The 23,842-nt window shown below is 37.0% G+C and overlaps 1 protein-coding gene across 2 annotated transcripts in view; it reads left to right on the top strand.

Moving 5' to 3' along the window:
- The window catches only part of LOC113430611 (gametocyte-specific factor 1-like), a 60,597-nt gene extending 52,957 nt beyond the window's left edge, over positions 1-7,640 (top strand). For both annotated transcript variants that reach the window (XM_087956526.1, XM_087956527.1), the window contains exon 8: positions 6,815-7,640. In XM_087956526.1, coding sequence (XP_087812652.1) covers positions 6,815-6,828 — 14 coding nt within the window. In that variant the 3' untranslated portion in view covers positions 6,829-7,640. The remainder of the gene's footprint in view (positions 1-6,814) is intronic.
- Positions 7,641-23,842: the final 16,202 nt, after the last annotated feature.

Raw genomic sequence — 23,842 nt, 5'->3', positions numbered from 1 at the left:
AAGGAATTCCTTGTTTCTTGATTAAAGAGAAGGCATTGAATATACTGTTCCTTGGCAGCCTTTTCAGTGTCCGGGTTTTGGTGTGTGTGTGTGTGTGTGTGTGTGAGAGAGAGAGAGAGAGAGAGAGATCAGCTGTATTGAGAAGAGAATGTTTCCTGTGTTCTCATTTTATTTACAACATATTTTACGCTTAATGGTAAGCAATGAAAAATATTTTTAAAACTCATTTCTAAACTCCATAGCTATTTGCATATTCTTGGTTCAAAATTGGATTAGCTCATTTCAAAATTGTCCAAAGCAGAAAAGTGCGTCCAAAAAAAAAAAAAAAAGTGCAAAAGTGGAAGGTGTGTGGAAGAGGGGGTAGTCTTATACGGCGTAGTATATAACAAACTCTATATTTTGAGTGGAAATGTTGGGGGTCGTCTTATACGCCCAGTCGTCTTATACGCCGGCAAATACGGTATGTCCATTATGGTTAAATAAGTAAGAACCTAGGAAGACTTATGTATGCACTTCACCTAAGGTTAATAATACCGTTTATTATTCATTGATAACATCTGATGGAAATATTTATATGCCCGAGCATTATAGCAATCCTTATTTGTCATTAACAGATGCTCATAATTGCTGTTCGCTAAATGAATATACTATCTGTTCACCTTGATGAGAGGCAGCTGTCTCTGCTAAGGGTTAAGGGTTGCACCATAAAATTAATACATGGACCAGCTGCTCATATAATATGAATATGGGTCAATAAATATAAGACAAATTTAAAAATATGATTTTTTACAAGAACAAGTTAATTTTAATTGTCTTCAGAATGCTTATGAAAATCAGTCACTGAAATGTGAAAAAAATTAAATTGGATTTCAAATGAACAGGGTTTCTGTTCATGGGAATTATTCCCTAGGCAGATAATTAATAAACTTTAAAACTACTATGCTGCTCAGTTCGTCCCAGTTGATGCAGGAATAGAAGGCAAGTTACTAGTCTAATTTGTCCTGAGGAAACTGGGAGAGTGACAGTTCCACCTTGGACATGAGTGTGACGTTTTTATGTAGCTATCATGGGATAAGTGTTTGATTTCATTATTCTTGTCTCACTAGACAATAGGGGGCGCTATTTACCCCTAACTTCTCTGAAACAGTTGCTTTGAAATATAAGTGCTAGAGAAGAAGAGGTATAAATAGCATCTTAACAGTTGTTTGATTTTTAGTATTTATTCCTGTTAAATTTGGTAGGAACTTCATAGTAAACAGCTGCATTAGGCTTGGTTTGCAGGGCAACTCATAAACTGCAACAATCTGGAATATGTTGCATTGTTATTCTTGTCTCTCCCTGGGCAGGAACAAAGGGGAATGACTGGACTAACATCATTTTTTTTTCTCTCCAGTTCTATCCCTGAGGTGACAAAATGCTTCTTCCAGTTCTAAAGTTATAATCAGATATAAGAAAGAATGCAATTGTTTTCCAGTGCTTATTTTTCCTGGTTATATATAGCAGGGGTCCTCAACCACCAGGCCGCGGACCGGTACCAGTCCGTGGAGCACTCTGTACCGGGCCGCAAAGAAAAATAAATAAAAAAAATGGCGGCTTTCTTCGCCTTCGGTGAATGCTGCTGGGATCAGGGATCAAGGACACAAAGGAAAGAAGGGGAGGGAGGAAGCAACCGAAGCCTGTCCTGCTCTCCGGCTCAGTGGCTTCGGTTTCCTCCCGCCTCGTTCCTCTCTCAGTCGCTCTCTCGCTGCTCCACCAGCCCAGGAAGAAACTGCTTCAAAGAAGCCGGGGGGTGGTGGCTTTTCCTGTCGCCGCAGCTTCTCTGAAGCGCCCGTTTACCCCCACCCGCCCGCCCGCGGTTCAATTCAGTGCTCCGTTCTGCCTGCCTGCCTGTGTGGTTGTTTGGGAGCAGCTTCGGCTGAGAATAATAACTATTTGCCTCTTTTTATCAGCCGAAGCTGCTCTGAAACGAAGAAGGCAGGCAGGCAGGCAGAACGGAGCACTGTGGATTGAACCGCGCGTGGGCAGGCGGGGTGGGGGTAAACGGGCGCTTCGGAGGAGCTGCGGCGACAGGAAAAGCCACCCCCCCCCGGCTTCTTTGAAGCAGTTTCTTCCTGGGCTGGTGGAGCAGCGAGAGAGCGACTGAGAGAGGAACGAGGCAGACACCTGAGGAAGGGAGGGAGACACCTGAGGGATGGGGCTGAGGGAGGCAGGGCCGAGGCGCTCCCTGAACTTTGTGGTTTGCTGGCAGACGTTTTATTACCCGACTAGGTAACAACATCAGATGTTACCTAGTCAGGTAATGAAACGTCTGCAAGCAAACCACCAAACTCGGATTCTTTCCCCCGGTCCTTGAAAAAGTGTTTGTGCTTGAAACTGGTCCCTGGTACAAAAAAGGTTGGGGACCACTGATATATAGCATATGACTGGGTTAACTCAAGGTTAACCGCACCAACCTTGACTGCAGAAAATACGACTTCAGCAACAGAGTGGAATACTCTACCTGACTCTGTGGTTTCTTCCCCAAAAACTTTAACCTTCGACTGTCTACTATTGACCTCACCCCCTTCCTAAGAGGCCTGTAGAGGCATGCATAAGCACACCAATCGTGCCTACCATCCCTGTCCTATTGTTTTTTATTTTTCTTATAAGTATCTCATGTATTCAAAACTATATTCTTATACCTGTATCTTGTAAGCGATTGACAAATCAAATACTAAAAAAAGAAAATGCAAACTGGGCCTCGCAATTTCAGAACAGCTAAAGCTTTGTGTGTGTGCGCCAGAGATTGTATTTGCAAAAGTAACTTGCAACAAATATTTTCTGGGACATCACTAGTTAAATATGACTTCATATGAATGCAATTATTTTTCTCTTCTGACAAACAAGATTTGTGGCATAAATGCAAATATGTCCTTTTATATTTTCCATTTAAACATTGGGATAGGTGGAGACGGGAGGATTATCTTGGGATTTTTGCTTCTCTGAAAGAAAGGGACCCATTTTGCTTTAGACAGTGGCACCCATGAATCTAGTGATGCCAGCTATAAAACATTGGAAGAAGAGAATTATGTGCCCATTGCTTAATGAGTCCATCTTCCAATTTCTCAGGAGATTAGATGTTAAGGTAATATAACTAAAATAGATTTGGTTGTATAGATGTATGCCACATAAATTACTTTATAAATCAGCTTGCTGTAGATGAGAGTGGATGTATGAAATTTGAAAAGGTGTTTGGGAAAAAGCAATAGATAATTTTCTTTGGCATGTAGGTACATGCATATTTGCATATGTGCTGAAAAAATGAAGGGAGAAAAAGATAATTGAGGTTGAAGTAAGGATTTTCCATAGGACAAACCTTATTTAGGGTAGCTAAATAATAATAAAAAGGGGTGGGGAGCAGGCTATTTGGCCTAAAGGAAGATTTGAGCTGGGAAAGTAAGTTTTATGATCCCTCAATCTTTTTCTTGTACTTTTATTGAAAGCTCTGAATTTTTCAGAATATAGCTCCACTGGTCTCACAAACCGTATTTGGGGTATTTTAGGGGGTGAGCTAAATAATCCGTGACAAATAATAATTGGGAAGCGCGGCTGGGAGCAGGCATTTGGCACCTGAAAGGAATGATTGAGCCGGGAGCCAAGTAAGCCTTCTGATCCGCTGAGGTATCTTCTGGCTTGTACTTTTGGCCTGAAAGCCTGAACCGCCAGCTTTTCCTGACAGCCCACGATACTAGCGGCGGGGTCCACTGGTCTCACACATGGACGTTTATAACAAACATTTTGGGATGTTGGGGTGCCTTAACGCCGGGTCGTCTTATACGCTGGCATATACGGTACTTTAAAACTAGAGCATTTACGATGGAGTGCAAGACAGTGACTTAACTTGCATAAGGTAATTAAGGAAATAATAACAACATCAGCATTTGAGTGTCATTGAAAGTAACTTAAGAGTCACTCTTCAGTTTAAAATGCTCCATTAAGCCCAGTGTTTTAGAACAATAATCCAAATGTTCCTTCTTTTTTATTAATCTGTCTAATTGAACTATCTTGAGAAGATAGCATTGGGAAAGTTTTATATCAAATTTGCTGTACATTTTTTAGGGAAAAGTGTGTGGTATAGATTATTCTCATGTCATTACAGATAGTTCTGGACTTGTGACCATTCATTTAATAATGGTTACAATGACACTGAAAAAGGTGAGTTGTGACCATCACACCACTTTGTCCACAGCAGAGGACAAATGTCATAAACCGAGCCAATTACCAAGCATCCAAGTTACAATCATGTAATTATGGGAGTGGTGCAATGGTCATAACTTTGAGAATGGATCATAGGACAGTTTTTTCAAAGCCATCATAACTTTAAACCACCATTAAGCAAATGGTTGTAAGTCAAAGACTACCTGTAGTTAGCTTTATATTTTCTGTTCTAAATTATGGCTAAGATATCTTTCAACTACTTTGGAAAAATAAGCATTGGGCTAAGTTCTTCTTTTAACATTGGCTGTTTATATCTGAAATGTTACAAAACATGTTAACATTGCTTGAAGAATCACTGGAGAAAAAACTGGACAGCCAGTTTTTGAAATGAAATGGTATAAGATCTCCTGCTTGATCAGTGGTTTGGATTAGAAGACCTCCAAGGTCCCTTCCAGCTCTATGGGTCCCTTCCAGCTCTATTCCGATTGATTGATTGATTGATTGATTGTTGCTTATCGGCCCTTAAATAGAGAGAGGTTGCTCTCTACTGCTGGAGCAAATGAAAGAGAACCCTGACTTACAACTGTATGGAGCCTGGAATTTCCATTGTAAGTTATAATTGTCGTAAGTTGAGACGTTGACCTCATTTTTCAAACTTTTTTTCCCACAGCCATTAAGCAAATGCTGCAGGGGTTAAATATGTGAATACATTCCTAACAGGTGTTATTTTTGCCAGAAACCAACAAAAAGGCCAATTTCCGGCAAAAACAACAACAACCCACCATAAATTGCATGTCACTGTGGAACACTACAACCAGCTGTAAGGGTGAACCATTTGCCAAACATCCAAAATGCGGTCATGAGACCGCCGAGGGGTGTACACTACTGTCAGATCTCTGCAACTGGGTCATAGGTACCTTTGGGGGGGCGGGTCCTAACTTCAGATGATTGCTAAACAAGGACTACCTTTAATACTACTAAGTAAGTAATGCTTACAGCATTAGAAAATTAATGGAAAGGCCAGTGTTCTGTTCAAAGCCTTTATTTGATCACTAGACCAAATGTCCAAATAATGTTTTTGCATTTTAGGAAGTTATTTTTAAAACTTTTGTTAGATCAAAAGTGTGAAGGAGTTTTGACAAATTCCACAAAATCTTTTGTCATTAGCTGAGTTTAATGGAAGCTGAAGTCCAAAATGTATAGAAAGTAATAGGCAGTTAGTGCCTTTGTGTTGGACATTGTGCAACTCTCGTGAAAGTCCTTTGAAAGATAATGTGTAATAGCTCAGTATTAGTCACTAATAGCTTTGTCTGTTATTTTCCAATAGGGAAAATAGATCAGTGAGAAAATATTATAAGAAAATAACCTAATTGCGTAAATAATTGTTCCTTAGTATATCATTGATTTTTTTTTCAAAAACCCTACCTCAACTTAAGGATAACATTTGAGAATTGTAATGGCTAGATACAGATAGGATCTGATTATAAAGGACTCCCAGTTAAATATTTCTGTTCTTGCTTCTGTTTCATTAAATATTTTGATTTTGTGAAATGCAGATATATACAGTAATCACTTTACATTTACTGTATTTCCAGGTTTCTTTTGCCCTACCCTCTGTCGTATTTTTTATTTCTAATTCTACCAGGGAGTGGTGGGTGAGAAATTAGCAGAGAATGTATGGAAATTTCTCACCCCCCAAAAAAAGATTGGGCCCTGAGATTACAGTTTCTCCATGACAAATATAAATATTTATGTATTCATTAATTTGATTTATAACCCATCTTTCATCCAGGATATGAAAGGAGCATACATAGGGGCCCTTTCCTCCTATTTTTCCTCAGAACATAACCTTATGAGCAGCTTAGTTTGAGACATAGACGTGCATTCTTTAATTTGATTTATACCCTAGCTTTCATCCAAGGGCTGAAGGGAACGTGCATAATACCCTATTTTTCCCAGAATAATAACTTTATAAATAGCTCAGTCAGAGACATTGTTACCCATTGAGCTTCTATTGGAAGGAATGAGTTTGAACTGGGTGCTGTCTATTAGACTTCCAATATCTGAGCTACTATACCACACTACACCAAATAAGAGAATAAGGGAGAGCTACTGCTAAATAATTTTCCTATGTGCCTCAACCATTGCTTCAAACTGTAGCTAAGAAAGACACTTCTGGGAATGCAGCCTGGAATTAATTCACACAATGGATCTCTGGTTATTCGTGTTTTCTCCCGCACAACCAAGCCCCCACCTTAACAGAACACACCCCCAGCCAATCAGAACACAGCCAAACCCCCAACCAATGAGAACACCCCCCACCCAATCAGAACGCAGCCAAGCCCCCACCCAATCAAGTCACACCCCCACTAGCAGTTAAAAGGAAGAAGCAGCTGCAAGCTCACATTACTCCGAGAAGCACAAAGCCAAAGACACAAGCCTGAAGATGATGAATGAGACTTCATCAAAACGTTGCCTAGATACTTCCAATTTTACGCGGGAGAAAACCCGAATAACCAAAGGGCCACAGAACTGGTTTGCCTGACATTTCTCATGTGTAGATTATCATAGCTTCTATTTTAAGGTCTAAAACTGCTTGCTTTTCATTTAATTGCAGATGCTGAAAATTGAAGCCCATGGCAAAAGCTGTTCCTTCCATTGGCTCTCAAGTATTCATTATCTATTCTCAGAAAGATTGAAATGCCAGCAAAGACACTGATGCCAAGTTATTTTCTTGTTTGAGATTGCAAAATAAAAGAATTTTAATTTTGTTCTTAACTGCATATGGGCCAGTTAACAATATAGTTGCCAACAGCATGTTGTTTAATTGTTACTATGAATATAGAAGTTCACTCCTAAAAGGCTAGTAAAGTAAATGAACTTGGTATAAAACCAAGGAGTATAAGAAATTTCCAGACAATGAAAATGGTTTACTATAGGATTCAAGGACTCTGTAGCTTTCTAGATGTTGAGGTATAATTCCTAGCATTTGTTATCGACAATGCCAGCTGCGGTTCCCAAAAATTGGAATCCATCAATATTTGGAAAACTACATATTTTCCACCCCAGTTAAATAAATGCCTTGATATGGCAAGTCATGATTCATCCCCATTTCCAAGATAGGAGATCTGTTTCTTAGCACACAAACAAATCTGATGCTGCAATTCAGTTTTCTGAATGATTTATGACATATTTTTAGGCCCAGTTTTATTTTTGTTTTATTTTATAGAGTCAAGGAGTATGGCAGAGTAACCTTATGGGGAAATGGGAAGCATAAAAAATAAATAACATTGTTTGCTTTAAACCTTTGTAGATGTAAAAAGCTGTCTTTTGATATGTTCAGATATATTTTGACAAATGTGATGGTCCACCTTACAAATTTTGAGGTTTGTATTTGAGGGGAAATGACAACATCAATTGCTTGAATAAAGATTTCCAGTTTACTTGAAGACTTTCTTCATCAATTCTAGTTAGTTTCAGTGGCAAAATCTAAATAACAAATGCATTCTTATTTAGGAAGATTGTAATGTTCTGTTACTACAATCATTTTAGATGCTGAAGAGCAGTTACTTCAGTTACTGGTAAAATTTCCTTTTTCTGATTGTTTCTGCAAAAATGTTTACTGTGAAACTCAGTTTAAAGGTTTAACTAGTTCTCAGTAATTAAGTTGTTGTGTCTTGATTTTATCAAAAACAGTGCCGGAAGACAACCATTTGATGTGGATGAGGGGCTACCTCCTAGCTCTCTCAGGAATATTGCAGTCCCAACACTACTTAATTGGCTGTCTCTGGGCATTACCTCAAGAAGAAATAAGAACAGAGCTCATTTCATTTGGTGTATGAAATAGGACTTAGTAGCACACTGAAGTTGCTAATTGCTATTAGAATATGCAAGGATGCACTGCAGAGCTACTCCTTATATTAAGCTTTTCAAAGTCTCTTCTGGAGAATAGCCATGGAATCCTGAAAAAAATGCACAGATAGTTTACGTAATTGTGGGGAAGAGCTATACAAACATTCCACCCCAGTCTGGGGTTTTCTACTCTCAAATCCAAAGTGCTGCACAGCTGTGGAGTCAAATATATCCAAGATTTGGACTTTGGAGAGCTTGTTCTTTGAAATTCAAAACTTTCTTCCAACAAACATTAACCTAATAAAAAATGTTGATATTTATTTTGTATTAATGCAGAAGAAGCAATCTGTAATAACCTTAAAATGTTTATATCCCCAACAGAGTCTGCAGCAAACCATAGTCCTAGCGAAAGTTTATAATCTACAAGTGACAAAATCATACATGCCTGATGCAAGTATGTAAACTATAACACCATCAACCCCTGGCAATCAATGGGGCAACAGATGTCACAGCCAGATCACCCTCATATCCAAATTATAGCACTTGTATGATTATGTCATCTCTTAATTTATCACTTGCCCCTCCCTTTGCATAAATATTTGAGTTTTAGCCCAGCTTTATTACTTGATTGATTGATTGAATTTTAAATGATTAGTCTTATGACCAATAAAAATATTTTAAAAAATACAGAATCAAATTTCAGCACAAAATACAGTTAAAAGGAAATACAGTAATAAAATACGTGTGTGGTAAATACAAGGAATCAATGTTCAAATAAACACATCAACTTCACAGGACATTTCAATCTGTTCATCGCAACCGGTTCTTAGCTCAACTGCCTTTTTATCCCACTTTTAATATTTTTACAAAAAGGTGGTGAACATACTTAATATTCCATCCTCCTGTTTTCTCCATTACAGTAACCAAGTGAGATATTTGGGCTGAGAGATTGGCCCAAAGTCACCCAGCCAGTTTTCAAGATTGTATTAGTTGGACTCTTCATATAAATTTCCATCATCTCTTAGCAAACAAGTAAATGATTTATGCCATCCCTTTTATCAGAAGTTTATACCTCAATTTCAACCAAATGTGGTAAACAGACTTACCCCTCTAGAAAAAATACTGTGGGGATAAGACACACCTAGCACCCCTCGGGGTGTGTCTGTGTTTGTGTGTTCCAGCATAAATGGAACACCTGGGCTGCTGAAATGAAAAGGAATGAATTATATCTATAGTGTCAAATCACAGTACTCCTGACAGTGATAGTGTGCATTTTGGATTAAAGTTCTGTTATGATACAGCCTGTTGTGCCTTAAAATGGCTTCTACTGTACAGTGGAGTTGCCATGGTAACAGCTTCATAGTACTCCACAAGAAAGCTCCTGGTAAGGGGGATTGGTTCTTAAAACAACAAACACCCTAGGCCTTCTGCTTCAAGCAAAGAGGACAAGTTGTCGGGGAGGTGCCTGCTAATGCAGATAATCACCTCAAAGGCTGTTCCCTGTAGAATTTTTCCAAGGCTGTTGGCCAGGGCAATTAGGTCTCTAATTCTCACCACAGTGGTTGAAGTAACAGGACCAGGCCCAAGTATCTTTTTCTTACATTTACTTTATTGTATTCCATAATAATATATTTCATTGCTGTAACAATGCCTCCAAGGAAATGTCAGGCAATTGACCAAGTGCAATCAAAGGCATCCAAATTGATACACCAGCATAGACAAGAAACTCCGGTGGAGAGAAATAGAAAGACTTGTGATGCTATGAGAGAGAGCTGCTACATCTAGAACTTTGGAGACAGTACAATAGTGTGAGTCCCAACTGAAGGATAAGAGAGAGAGCTACTACATCTAGAGCTTCAGAGATAGTACAATAGTGTGAGTCCAGAATACAGGATAATTGGGATAAATACCCGGGCAATGCTGGGCTATCAGCTAGTTAGCCAATAAAAATTGGACAAGCTATTGTACAAAGGAGTTGTGTATTGAGAAGACACAATGAATTTTTTAGTCTGTCAAGCTTTCCATTTTGGGAAACGGTTCTGTCAAGCTTTAAAAGCATGCGAGGGTTTGTCACAAAATAATACCTCAATGTCATGTGACACTGGAGAGGCTTAAAAGAGCAGTTGGGATTCCAAGGATGCTTTGCTTCATTTAGACAGATGGTGGTAAACATTTTAAAATATACAAGTCCTGCTGGAATCTTCCATATCACTAGAATGTCACCTGCAAATTGCCTTTTGTTAATAGGTCCAATTTTTTTAATGCTCCTTTTTATGCCAGTCTTGTAACCGCTAGTCGGTTCATAGTTTTTACAAGATATCAATTTGTTAAAGCATCAGTAGAAAATCCATTGGTAACTTCACACTCTTGCAATTTGCTGGATAATCTCTCAAGAGGAATATGGTGGCAGCTGAGAGAGCTGGTCTGCTCTTTTTTATTTTCTTCTGTCTGTAAAAATAGACTTTGCTGAATTTCTGCATCTGTGATTCTCTTACTTCCTATGGCTTTGATTGACTTCTTTTTATGTTTGCATTGTCCTAAATGAATAAAACAATGAGAACTGTCATCATTGAGAACATAGATGATTAATTCATTTATGTGATCTTTGGAAAAGAAAAATGTCCAAATCTGCCAGGTTCAGTTGAAAATATCATTAATTATAACTTTCTTTTTAGATGATAATGATTCTAAATTTTAAAAATGTGGAAATCTTCCTGATGGAACATTGGAGAAATAAATAATGGACTGAAACCACAGTGTTCAATTTCCATCCATATATTCTGCATACTTTTCCTAATACTAATTTTGATCATCTTAAAACTTTTATTGCAAATGGGTATAGCATTTTTTAAAAATATAATCCGTATACAAAGAGAAAAATACTCAATTTTAGCAAAAAAATTTTTTATTGAAAATGTAAACTACAGAAGGCTGAAGACATTTTTTATGCTTATAATGTAGAGTTGGTTTTTCATTTATTTACTTATACACAAACATGAACCTTTTCTGTGTTCCTTAAAAGAAGCAGAGGATGGAAGAGTGAGTGAGAATCAATATACTGATCTTTCTCCTTTTTATGTCAAAGATAGGAAGGAGTAATGTTTTATTATGTACTATGGCTACGGTAGCCAAATTTTGAGTGAAACTGAACATCTTCAAAATGCTGAGCGGGTGTTCTAGATCTTTCTCACAAAATGGTTGCCCCAAGAACAGAAAGATGAGGCTGTTACATCCCTCTTTTTACAATACTCCGTCTCGTCCCAGTTTTACTTTTGATTTAATTTACAACTCAGCATCATTTTTATTTTCTGGGAATGCCAATGACACCTCTTTCATCCTAACGATTACAGCAAATCTTTGACTTAACAATTGTGTTTCCTCAGCAACAGTTCAAAGTAATGACAGACCCCGAAAAGAACGTACAACATGATTTGAAGTTCTGATGGCCATCATCCCCTCAGTCATGTAACCACATTTTGTACACTCTGCAACGGAGCCACATTTATTAACCTTTGTAAAATTCCCACATTCACATGACTGATCTACAATATTGTTTTTCCAGAAACCAGTGTTTACTTCTGGTGTCCAGCAAAAACACCCATAGTAAACAATGGGTTCATTTAGCAACTGCCACGTGTGCTTTTATGAGCACCATGTTAACAATCACTGCAAAAAAAAGCTTATAAAATTGGACATATTCACGTGATGACCTGCTTTTTGATCATCTCAACTTAGGACCAAAGTTGTGGGCCCAGTTACTGTCATAAGTTGAGGACTTTTTGTATGGATGAGAGGGCTGACCTGACAATCCTAACTCAGATCTCGGTTAAAGAAGAATATGGGAGGGGGATTATTCTCTCCCAGTCTGAGTGTCCCTGGATGCTATGCAATCTACCAAAACAGGTTTGCAGTTGAAAAAGAGGAGTTTATTGGGAATTAATATAGAGAGGTACAATAAAGAAATGATCTACCTAATAATACATGTGATTATGGCTGCAAGACTAATTTATGCTCAAAAATGGAAACAAGGAAATTCCAGAGGAAGTGGAGGTAATTAAAAAGATATGGACATGCGCAGAAATGGATAAACTAACGTTGGAATTAAAAAATAAAGACAAATCTGAATATTGTAAAGTATGGGAAAAGTTTTACCACTGGTTGGGAAAAAGGAAGGACTTAAAATTCAAACTAAAATGAGATAAGGATGTTAAGATTACAAACTAGGAGTATAAAGAATTGTTGATATTGATGTATATACTATGTAAATATTTATTATTATCCAAAATAGCTATGTAAGACAATTAGGTGTGTCAGGATGATTACACCACGTTCACTGTTTTTAAATGTTTTCTTGTTCAATAAAAATTTATAAATAAAAAAAGAGAGAGAAAGAGTTGATGTAATTCGTTCTTTCTCTCTCCAGGTATCTGTTGAATGCCAGTCTACAGCATTTATGTCTTGGGCATCCAGGAAAAATGGGATTTTGCTTAACTGACAAAAGCGCTAAGGAATGTTTCTTGTCAACTGTGTGAACAAATCGCCAGTGCAAGTATACTATCACATCCAATGTATTTTTTTTTAACAAACATAGTCCAGAAGGAAATTCCTAAAACTTGCTTTTCATCTCCTTCCTAATTTAAGCAATCCACCTTTGCAGAAGAATGTTCAGTGCTTCTAATAAAAGGAGTTGTATTCCATAATACTTTTATGTCACAAGAATTTAGAATTTAATTCTGTGATAGGTAGGCTCACTTTTGTAAAAGTCCCATTTATCTTAAAAGCATGTTTATACTGAAAAGTTGTGCATTTCCATTGTTAGAGGGAATTGAGATAGTAGCTATCCCAGAGAACCTTTGTTGCTTATGGTAAAAGTAGCACTGCCTAAATCTACTAACCTTTTTTCTTTTTGCAAGAGGATCTTTCCAACCTCTTGTGCGATGTTATAGAAGCAAGTTAATTTTAAGTGGCACTCCACAGCTGTGGAATTAGAAGGGCATTGTGAGTAAATATGGTCAGGATTCTCCTTTGGATAAATATTTCCCAATCTAAATACCGGCCAGATTTTGCACTACAATTATTTTTCAGTCTATGACAGATGCTGCAGCCTGTTTGATGCATAAATAGGGATACTTTTGCCAAGAATTTCATTTGTGGAGCTACATATTGACTAATAATGGTGAACTTTGTTTAATATGAGAGCCATATATATTACAAATCTGCTGATTGATTCTTATACTTATTAATCTCTTGTAGTTCAGCACTTACAGAACATGAGATAGCTGAGTTGAAGAATTCATGGTTTTCCTAATTAGGGGTGCTCAGGTCAGTACATAATGTAGAATAGAACTAAAGTCTATTAAAGTTAATTTATATGAAGATAGTTGTAGTTCCTTATCTAAACAATAGTATAGTTGACCTCGGACTTCCGGTGACGTCGTGTCGCGGCGGTGCAGGAGAACTTCACTCTGTTCTTCTGCATTTGGTTTTTTGTCTTCGGATAGCCGTTCGTTGTGCGGTTTGATCCTGGAGGGATCACCAAAAGTGAGGAGAGACTTTTGGAGTCTAATTGGGAGTTGCGATCCCAAAGCAGCGAAGAAGAGAGCCCAAAGTTCGGGGCAAAAGAAGTCAGCCTGCTGTGGGCAGACTCGAGGTGCAGCAAGCCATCAAAGAAGGAAGCGAGGAGATAGCGGACTGAGATTGGGCAAGATATCGGTACTAAAAACACTTTTTTATTATTATAACTGGAGTATTGTTTGAAGAAGAACGGTTTGTATTATTGAAGTCCAGAGTGAAAGGGGTGAAGGTGGAAAGTAGTGGCAGTAATCTAGTTTTCTACCCCCAACTCTGGGAAATAGTGGAAATACAGCTTTAAAAGGAAACTGAGAAGGAGAGGAAAGTGTATATTGCTGGGGAAAAAAACCTTCTGTTACTAACTGTTTGAAGCAAGATCGTTGAAAACACTCCGTGTGAGAAAGGGATCTGGACAGAACTTTGAGAAAGTCTTGAGGAGTGACGGTGCAAACCCTAGAGGCAACCATTGGGAGTGGCAAACTTCAGTAAACTATTAATGCAATTGGAGTGACAAATAGAACTGAGAATGGAACGGAATCCCCTCTTCTGAGGCTTCTACTTTTCCTTTTGAATTTATTGGACTTGGATAGTCCTATCTCATATTTATCTATTTTATATACTCAAATAATAAGAGATTAATATTGACTGGTTATTTTATATAGAACTGGACTCGGAGAGTGATATTAAATTCTCTTGTTTTGTATCTTCCCCCTTGTTTCCTTCTCCCTCTTACATATATTTGATTTAAGGTGGACCAATGAATTTAGTGTATTGATTAGTATAATGACAACTTAAACAACAGCTCTTTTTTCTCTCTCTTATCCCCTCTCTTTGTTGGATATTGTGGACTATTAAGATTTAAGAACTGTCAATTTGAACTCCAAATTTTATAACTTGTTTAGAAGAGCAATAGATAAGGTATTGTAACAAACCTAAATATTTGTATCCAGCTATAATATTGTAGGATACTTACTTAGTAGATTAATTTGATTAACTATTAGACTATTTGAGACTTGTTATCAGACTGTATTTATTAAGATTTATCAACACATTAATTTATTGCTAATTGAAGAGTTAGATGAATAACGTCTGATCTGTTTTTAAAAGATTGATTGTATAGTTGATTAATTGGCATAATCTTTAAAATTAGCGGTGACAGGAAATTTAACTGAAAAACAATAGAAATCTCTAATTAATTAATAGAGAAAATTAAAAATTCTAAATTATTGATAAAGTTGATGGGAGTTGGTAATACGGTTTAGGACAATATAACTAGAATAGTGGATGAACAGTATAAAATTATTAAAAATATGAGTAGTAGCACTACCACTATTAGGAAAACTGGAAGAAAATCTACCAACAGTAGCACTACCTAGTCCCACGACATCGACTCAACGAACGATCGAAGCGATATTGGCTCCGGAGAAACCCAATACTTCAACAGGCACCCAATCCGTTCAAACTACCCTGTTGGCAATACAAGGAACGATGTTGGCTCTACAGGAGTCGATGTCAAAAAACCATACTGAAAGTAGAGCCGATAGAGAAACGATGAAGATAGAATTAAAGAATGAAATAGGGGAAATGAAAATCGAAATCAGGAACTTGGATGGAAAAATAGGCCAGATTCAGGAATCCATTAGGTTAAATGAAGAAAAGATTAGAATAATTGAAGAACAAGCCAACCAAACGGAGAAGAAATTAGAACACATGGAACAAAAAATTACAGACCAGAACAAAGAAACGGAAGAGACCTTAATCCATCTTGAGATGGACAGAGCCTCCTACTACTTCAGATTTCAAAATGTGGAGGAAGATAGAGAAGAAAGCTTAGCACTGGTAATGGCTGAAATACTAGCGGAACTCTTACAAAGAGATAAAAATTAGATAGTAAATGAATTAGATGATGTGTATAGAGTTCACACAAGTTACGTAAGGCGGCATAGACTTCCCCAGGAAGTCCATATCAGGTTTGCTAGGAGGCGAGTTAAGGATATAATTTACAGGATCTCAAGGGAAGAAACAATAAAGTATAGAGGTAGAGAAGTGATTGTGTTGAAACAGGTGCCAAGAAGAGTTCGTGAGCAGAGGAAAGATTACCAATTCCTCACTAACTACTTAATAAAAAAAGCATTTCTTTTAGATGGATCACTCCTGAGGGCATCCTGGCAACATGGAAGGAGAAAAGAGTGAAAATAGATAGTCTAACCAAGGCACAAGATTTTTTTGAACAAATAGGGGGAACAGAAGAGGAACTGAATAGTAGAGACCAACCTGAGACTTCAAGCCAAGAAGAATCACAATCTAAAACTAGAGGGAGGGAAAGAGAGAAAGAGAAGGAAAGAGGGGAAGAAATAGTTGTGCGAGAAGAGGAGTGAGAACTAGGAGTCAAACAACAACTAAAACTAACGAGGGATAGAAGGTAGGGGGTAAACAGAAAGAGGAATGAAATTAATATCTATGAATATCAATGGATTAAATGACACATCCAAGAGAAAGAATATTTTTTAAATTAGAGAAATAGAGAACTGACATAATTTGTCTCCAAGAGGTTCATATTAAAATACAGGATCAGAAACACCTACAAAATAAAAAATTGGGAAAATATATGCAACATTGGCAGAAGAAAAAAAAAAGAGGAGTTATACTATACATTAAAAATGAAATAACTTCAAAACTGATTTATAACGATACGATGGGGAGAATATTAATGGTAGAGGTGGTCATACAAAATAAAAACATGTTATTAGTGAGATATGCCCCCAAAAAAATCAGAATGAATTTTATAAAATTCTATACGAGAAATTGATAGAAATTGGCAACCGAAGAATTTGTATATTTGGAGATTACAATGCAATTACAAATAATAATCAAAACTATGCTTGTGAACAAAAACATTAAAAAAAACGGAATACATTGCCCAAGAGTTTTTTTGAGATGGCCGAAGAATTAGAATTAGTGGGTGCATGGAGGAAGTTGAACCCAAGGGTGATACAGTTCACTTTCTACTCCAACCCACATAAATCATGGTCTAGATTAGATATGGCATGGGTAAACAGTGACTTATTTAAGGAGATTCAAGATATAAAGATATTAACAAATGTCTGGGCAGACCACAATCCGTTACAGATAACTTGGAAAGATCGAACCCACAAGAAAAGCAGATGGACTCTTAATTCACAATTACTGGGGAAAAAAAAGCTATATCCAAAAAATTAGGGAAGAATTAGTTGGCTTGTTTAAATTCAATAAAAAAATGGGATACCTCATTGCAGAATCTCTGGGACACAACAAAGGCATATTTAAGGGGAATATCAATAGCACATACAGTAAATAGAAATTTAAAAAGATGGGAAAAACAAAATACCTTAACAAAAAAAATAGAAGATTTGGAAAATAGACAAATGGAAACCCCGGGAGATGAGCTGATTAGAAATGAGTTGGCACTAGCTAAGCATGAAATGAACATCTTAGATCAGGAGGAACTAATTAGGAAGCTACAATATACAAAACAAAATTATTTTGAACACACAAATAGGCCTGGTAGGTGGCTAGCGTACAAATTGAAAAAAGAAAACCAAAAAAGAACAATATACCAGTTAGAGGATAAAAATGGAATAATAGAGACTGATTTGGAAAAAAAGAAGGTAATTGTAAGGGAGTACTTTGAGAACTTATATAAGCAAGATTCAGTTGACCTAATAGAATAGAAGAATATTTGAAAAAAGGAGCCTTATACCCGCTACCAGAGGATAAAAAGAAATTACTAAACAAATAAATAACTCCAAGTGAATTAAAAGAGGTGATCAAGAAACAAAAAAGCAATAAAGCACCAGGTCCAGATGGATTCCCAAGTCAGCTATACAAAGAGATAGGAGAAATATTAGAAAATGGGTTGCTAGAGATTTGCAATGAGGTATTACTGGAAGCTAAAATTCCAGAATCACTGAAGGAAGCTTATATAACACCGATACCTAAAGAGGGTGCAGATGCCAATCAAATAAAGAATTATAGACCAATATCCCTTCTAAATTAAGATTATAAAATTTTTATGACTGTAATGGCAGAAAGATTAAAGAAAGTGCTTAATGACAAAATATCTACCCTGATCAAAATGGATTCCTTCCTATGAGGCAGATTAGGTATAACACAAGAACAATAATAGATATACTAGAATTTTATGAATTGCACCCAGGAAACCAAGTGGCCCTTGTTTTCCTGGATGCGTAAAAGGCCTTTGATAATCTAAATTGGGATTTTATGAAACATCAGATTAATTTGATAGAATTTGGTGGTAATTTTGCAAAAATGCTAAATTCAATTTACGCTACACAAAAGGCAACTGTATTGATAAATGGAGAAGCCACTAAACCATTCGAGATAAAGAAGGGTGTCAGACAGGGATACCCGATGTCACCCCTGCTTTTTATAACAATCTTAGAAACATTACTGGACAGAATTAGATCAAATAAAGAAATTAAGGGAACAAAAATTAAAAGTCAGGAGTATAAATTACAAGCTTTCGCTGACGACATGGTATTTGTCATAGAAGAATCAATAGATTCGGCACCACTACTATTAAATGAAATAGATAAATTTGGCAAATTGGCAGGATTAAAAATTAATAAGGAAAAGACCAAAATGCTAATTAAAAATCTAACAAACAGTAAACAAAAAAAAAAAACTAGAGGAAACGATGGGATTACAAATTGTGAATAAGATTAAATATTTAGGCATTTTGTTAAGACCTAGAACACTAACTTTGAGGGAGGACAACTATACCAAATTATTACAACAAATTGGAAAGGATTTGGAAAACTGGAATAAAATGCAAATTTAACTATTAGGCAGAATAGCAACAATTAAGATGAATATCCTACCCAAAATCTTATACTTATTTCAAACAATTCTGATATTAGATAAAAAAATTTTAAAGAATTGGATAAAATTATTATGAAATTCATTTGGGCAGGGAAAAAAACGAGGATAAAAAAAACTATTTACAAGACAATAAAAGCAGGGGCATTAGTATGGATAAAGGATTGGACTGAATTGAGAAACAAAAGAATCTTAACATTTGAGGGCCATGATTTACAGATAGGATGGAACGCATTTTTATGGAACCCAAATAATAAAAATCATCCATATTTCTCCAGACACACTTTACATAAATCTCTGATTAAAGTTTGGACAGATATCAGAAGGAATCATTACACTAAAATTCTGAGGTGGTTCTCAACGATGAAGGCAATGTTCGTTCCATCCTAACACTATGGATATTAGTAAAAAGCTCAAATACCACCAAATTCTAGATAATGAGGGAAAACTTAAATCGGTTCAGGAACTAGAAACCCAAGAAATAACTACTGACAATTGGTCCTACTTTCAAATAAAAATGATATACAATAAGGATGTAAAATAATATGGATTTGAAATAAAAAATACTCAATTAGATAAAATACTCCTGGACCCGGGACAAAATATGATATCTAAACTATACAATTACCTATTAGAATACGAATTGGCTGAGGAAATCATAAAAGGACCAATGCTAGCCTGGACAAAAAACTTCGGATATAATATAGATTTGGACGACTGGGAGGAAATCTGGCAAAGAAATCTTACATTAACAAAATCAATATCACACAAGGAAAACTTATATAAAATGATATATAGATGGCCTCTGGCACCCTCTAGATTAGCTAAAATATATCCAACAGAAAATCCAAGCTGTTGGAAATGTAAAGAGAAATTTGGCACTTATTTTCATCTTTGGTGGACATGCCCTGAGATTAAGAAATATTGGACAAGGATAAAAATATGGATAGAAGAAATTACTAAATGCGGACTGGAGTGGAAACTGGAACTGTTCCTCCTGGGAATAATTAAAGGGGACTATCCCCCTAAAGTGAGATACCTGACCATCCACCTATTAACAGCGGCACGAATTTCTTTAGCGCAATATTGGAAAAGGCCTAGCATACCACCGATACACATTATTATTCAAAAAAGCTTTGAATGTGCCAAAATGTTTAAGCTCACGCTTAAATGGGAAGGAAGAATGAGAATATTACTTGGCTTACTAATATTACTACAATTGGGTAGAATGTAAGAAAAAGTATAAAGTATAAAAGTATAGTATAAATGAATCTAAGGAATATATTGTATATAGTTGTATATATTGAATGTATAATAATAGCGATCTCAAGCTTCTCTTCTATTATATAAACCAGTGATGGCTAACCTTTTCAGCTTGGTGTGTCGAAAATCGGGAAAAAGTGTAGCCTTCCTCGGGTCGTGTGTCACTTCAAGAAATATCAATAATTTGGTTTATGACAGACTGGGCTGGGGTGATCACACAGGGCTGTGAAACTCATCTCCCTGGTCTCAGGGCTGCAGGTGCAGGATGTGGGGATCGGAAGACCACCTTACAGGGCTGTGAACCTCATGGATCTCCTTTCCTCCTGTAGCATTCCTGAGGTAATGAAACTGACAAACCTCAGTTTATGGCGGTTAAAACTGGTTCTCTGCTGCAAGATCTTGCGGCAGCGGTGACCTGCGCCTCCACGCAACAAGCAGGGAGCAGGGATTGGAGCAGAGCACAGGCAGCCTCTAAATGTGCAGGTTTTCCCCACACCAACAGGTGTGTCAGTCAAGAATCCTCGGCGTGTCACGGTGACACGCGATGTCATAAGTTAGCCATCACTGATATAAACACTATGAAGGTTTCATCGATTAAATGATATAGTTATAATCCAATAGGAATAATAGAGTAACAGGTGTTATTTATTAATTAATATGTAATCTATAAGTGACAAGGAATACTTGCCAATAATTATTTACTATTGTTTATTATGAAATATCCAATCTAGTATCAAATGCAATAGAAATAAATATGTTTATTGTTCCGACTATACATTTTTTCTTATTTTATTTTTGTATAATTGTATGTTTGTGTTTGTTTTTTAATTTTTTCTTGTAAATAAAATATTTTAAACTTTTTTAAAAAAGAGTTGACCTCATCAGTAATAAATCAGTCTCTTTTCAGTTCTTGTCCAAAAACCAACACTGATAAAAAATAAAAGTAAACTAAATAGGGGCTTTTACAATACTGTGGGTACTTTAAAGAAAACAAAAATGTTGATGGACAAGAATCTGCAATTATGACCTTGCTGTGCATTTGTGATTTTGCCTGCGCACTTGGAAAGCAAGATCAAACCTACGATACTCCTTGAAGGACTAGGGGAGGGAAAGAGTGAATGGCTACATTTCAATATATGAGGAGAATAAAGATTCATCAAGTCAAACAAAGGAGGTGCTACAACAGAAACTGATTGAAAGCAATACATAATGAAGCAAGTTCAGAGGATGAGGAAAAAAAAGATACAGAAGATACTCTGCAGTGTTAGAACTCAGGAATCATTTTCAAACCCTGACAAAAGACCCATCTCTTGAGTCTTCGTGGTTACTGAAGAAGCTATGGAACAGGAGCTAGGAGGTTGGATCTCTGAAAGTCAAGGGACGTGCAGCTGTTATTTGCAAGGAGACAAAGGTAAGGATTACAGTAATTGATAATGTGCTCTAATAAGAGCTAAGTAAATGTATGCTATTGGACCCTCTTGTTTTTTAAGAGTAATGTCCACCAAAGCAACGATCAGGGATGTCATAGAAGGTATATTGAGTGCACCGATAATAAACCCTTCCTGCTAACCTATGTAGGGACAAATGCTGCAATCATGTATGGACAAGTTCTAAGAAGAGAGGTCAAAGGGCAGAAGGAATAATCTTGACTAGGAGGAAAAGCTGCTATCAAAACAATGGTAAGATCAAAGAAATCCGAGTCCAAGCCACAAATGTAAGCCAAACAACTGTCTCAAACAAGACATCCCCTTTCCCGGTTGTCCTCTTGAAGAGGGAGGGAGGAAGCACATTTAAATTCCAAGATTCCATTACTGTAGTCTTATCAGGGGTGGGATTCTACCAGTTCCACCTATTGGCTAGAACCGGTTGTTAACATTCTAAGCAGTTCAGAGAACTGATTGTTAGAAGAAATTACTGGCCTAATCCTGTAAGGAAGGCAGGAAGGAAACATTCTGGTGTTGCTTACAGAAACTGCCTCTCCGTTAACCCTTATTACATTCTTGGCAGGACTGGACTTTCTGTCTCAGGAACGTTTCTGGAGTTTTTCCCCCCTTCCTTTGCTGGTACTTTGCTTGTGTGGAGTGACCATTCAAAGTTACAATGGCACTGAAAAAAGTGACTTATGACCATGTTTCACACTTATGACTGTTGCAGCATCTCCACAGTCATGAGAGGCCAGGCGAGGAGATGTGTGCCTTGATGTGAGTGATATTGAGTTGGCCACACCCAGCCAGTCACATGACCAACAAGCCACACCTACCACCTAAGCCACGCCCACAGAACCGGTTGTTAAAAATTTTAAATCCCACCCCTGAGTCTTATAATAAAAGTAGTATTAGCTTTCCCATCTTTGGTTTCTTAGTCGGGTCTACCTTGGAGGGCTCACAAGAATCTTTGACCTAAAGTAGTATTCTCATCCACATTCATGGTCCATGGAAGAACATAGAAAGAGAAGGAAGAATACTGCAGGTGAATGGTTGACTATACAAATAGTGTTGACAAATAATACATAATTTCTGGGACATAGTCTGAAAGATGGACTATGTTCCCATTTTTTTAGGCAGCAAATTTTTGGCAAAATTGGTCCTTTCAGAAAGTTGTTAACATGTCCCTTGCTGAAAACTTTGTTCCAAAGGGTGGAGGAAAATGTAAAAAGATCCATTACAAGTTGCTTGTTACCAACCAACAACATTTTGTCAATGAAATGGAGTAGCAGGAAGAGTGGGCATATTGTGTAATGTTGGTGTTCTTGATTAGAAATAAAATTAAAACTCATTTAACAATGAATGGTGCAGTACATGTTGAAGGTCCAATGCGGTGTGAATCAGAGGTGACATTCAGCAGGTTCTGACTGGAGATTTTACAGTATCCTTCCCCTGCCACACCCACCAAGCCACGCCCATAGAACCATAGTAAAAAAAATTGAATCCCACCACTGATATGAATCAAACCAAACATAGACAAGTTTGTCATGATTAGCAAATTTTCTACAGATATTAATAAAAGAAGGAAAGATGAAACAAGGAATATAGTCATAAATAGAATAACAGAATCCCAGACTTAGTTAAATATAGATAGAGCAAATCCACCAGCTGTTGATAGCCACTACTACAGTTAAATATATTGTGACTTTAGATAATTCAATGCATTTGGTCTTGTTAGCTGCTTTATAAATACCCATTGTGATAGGTGAGAAAGCTTCCTAACGGCCAGCTGTATAAGATATTGGATATGATATAAGGGGCAATTTAGCAAAACGTGTCACATGTGTTTGATATCTGGGTATGCCTACCTATTTTCATCACAGAACAGGACATCAGTATGTAAATATAACAAAAGGAACACGCACAACCTCATGTTATTGGAAATTTCAACTTATCCTTTGCTCTGCCTTGACTTTCTCTGGACCTAAAAAGCGTACAGCTAAGGGAATCACCCCAATATACCAAATCAGAAGCTGCTTTTTCATAGAAGAAACATGACTAAGTGTGAGCTGGACCATGGACTCACCCTGTCAGCCTTCAAGATCTTCTGCTATTGCTTTGCATCTTTTGGCTGCCATAAGTAACGCGGGGGGAGGGGGTAAAGTCTGGGAAGCGAGCTGGAGGTGTTACATTCTAGTGTTGTATAAAATGAGGAGGGGAGTATAAATTCTTGCTTAGGTTTCTATTTCTCGCTTAGCTTTCTTTCCTCTGCGCAGCTGTGAACCTTTATCAAAATATGCCAAGGTCAACGGACAGAGGCCTCATCACCACCTGAAGATGTCCACATGACCATATTCACAACTTTTAATTGGAAGAATAATTTGAACTATTAGGGGTGGGAACATTTCCATCACTTTGTATATGGGATTTGCGCGCCTAATTCCTCAGATTCAGAATTCTATTGTTGCTACCACTTCATATTCAGTAAAAGATATATTTTCTCCAATCTAAGGAGTCTAAGTATTTCTTTCTTGAATTTTGAATGGAGCACTACCTGACACACCCTAACATTTGTATTTTAACCAGAATTGAAGTTGGCAGATCTCAAGAGATGTAGTGAAGAATGTTCACTACATGTTCTTTGGGGTAATTGGAAG

This window comes from Notechis scutatus, chromosome 2 (assembly GCF_049901735.1).
Source record: "Notechis scutatus isolate UNSWTSFEM ecotype Mainland chromosome 2, rNotScu1.2, whole genome shotgun sequence".
Lineage (NCBI taxonomy): Eukaryota > Metazoa > Chordata > Lepidosauria > Squamata > Elapidae > Notechis > Notechis scutatus.
The sequence above is the reverse complement of the archived record's forward strand: the minus strand, read 5'-3'. Positions and strand labels throughout refer to the sequence as shown.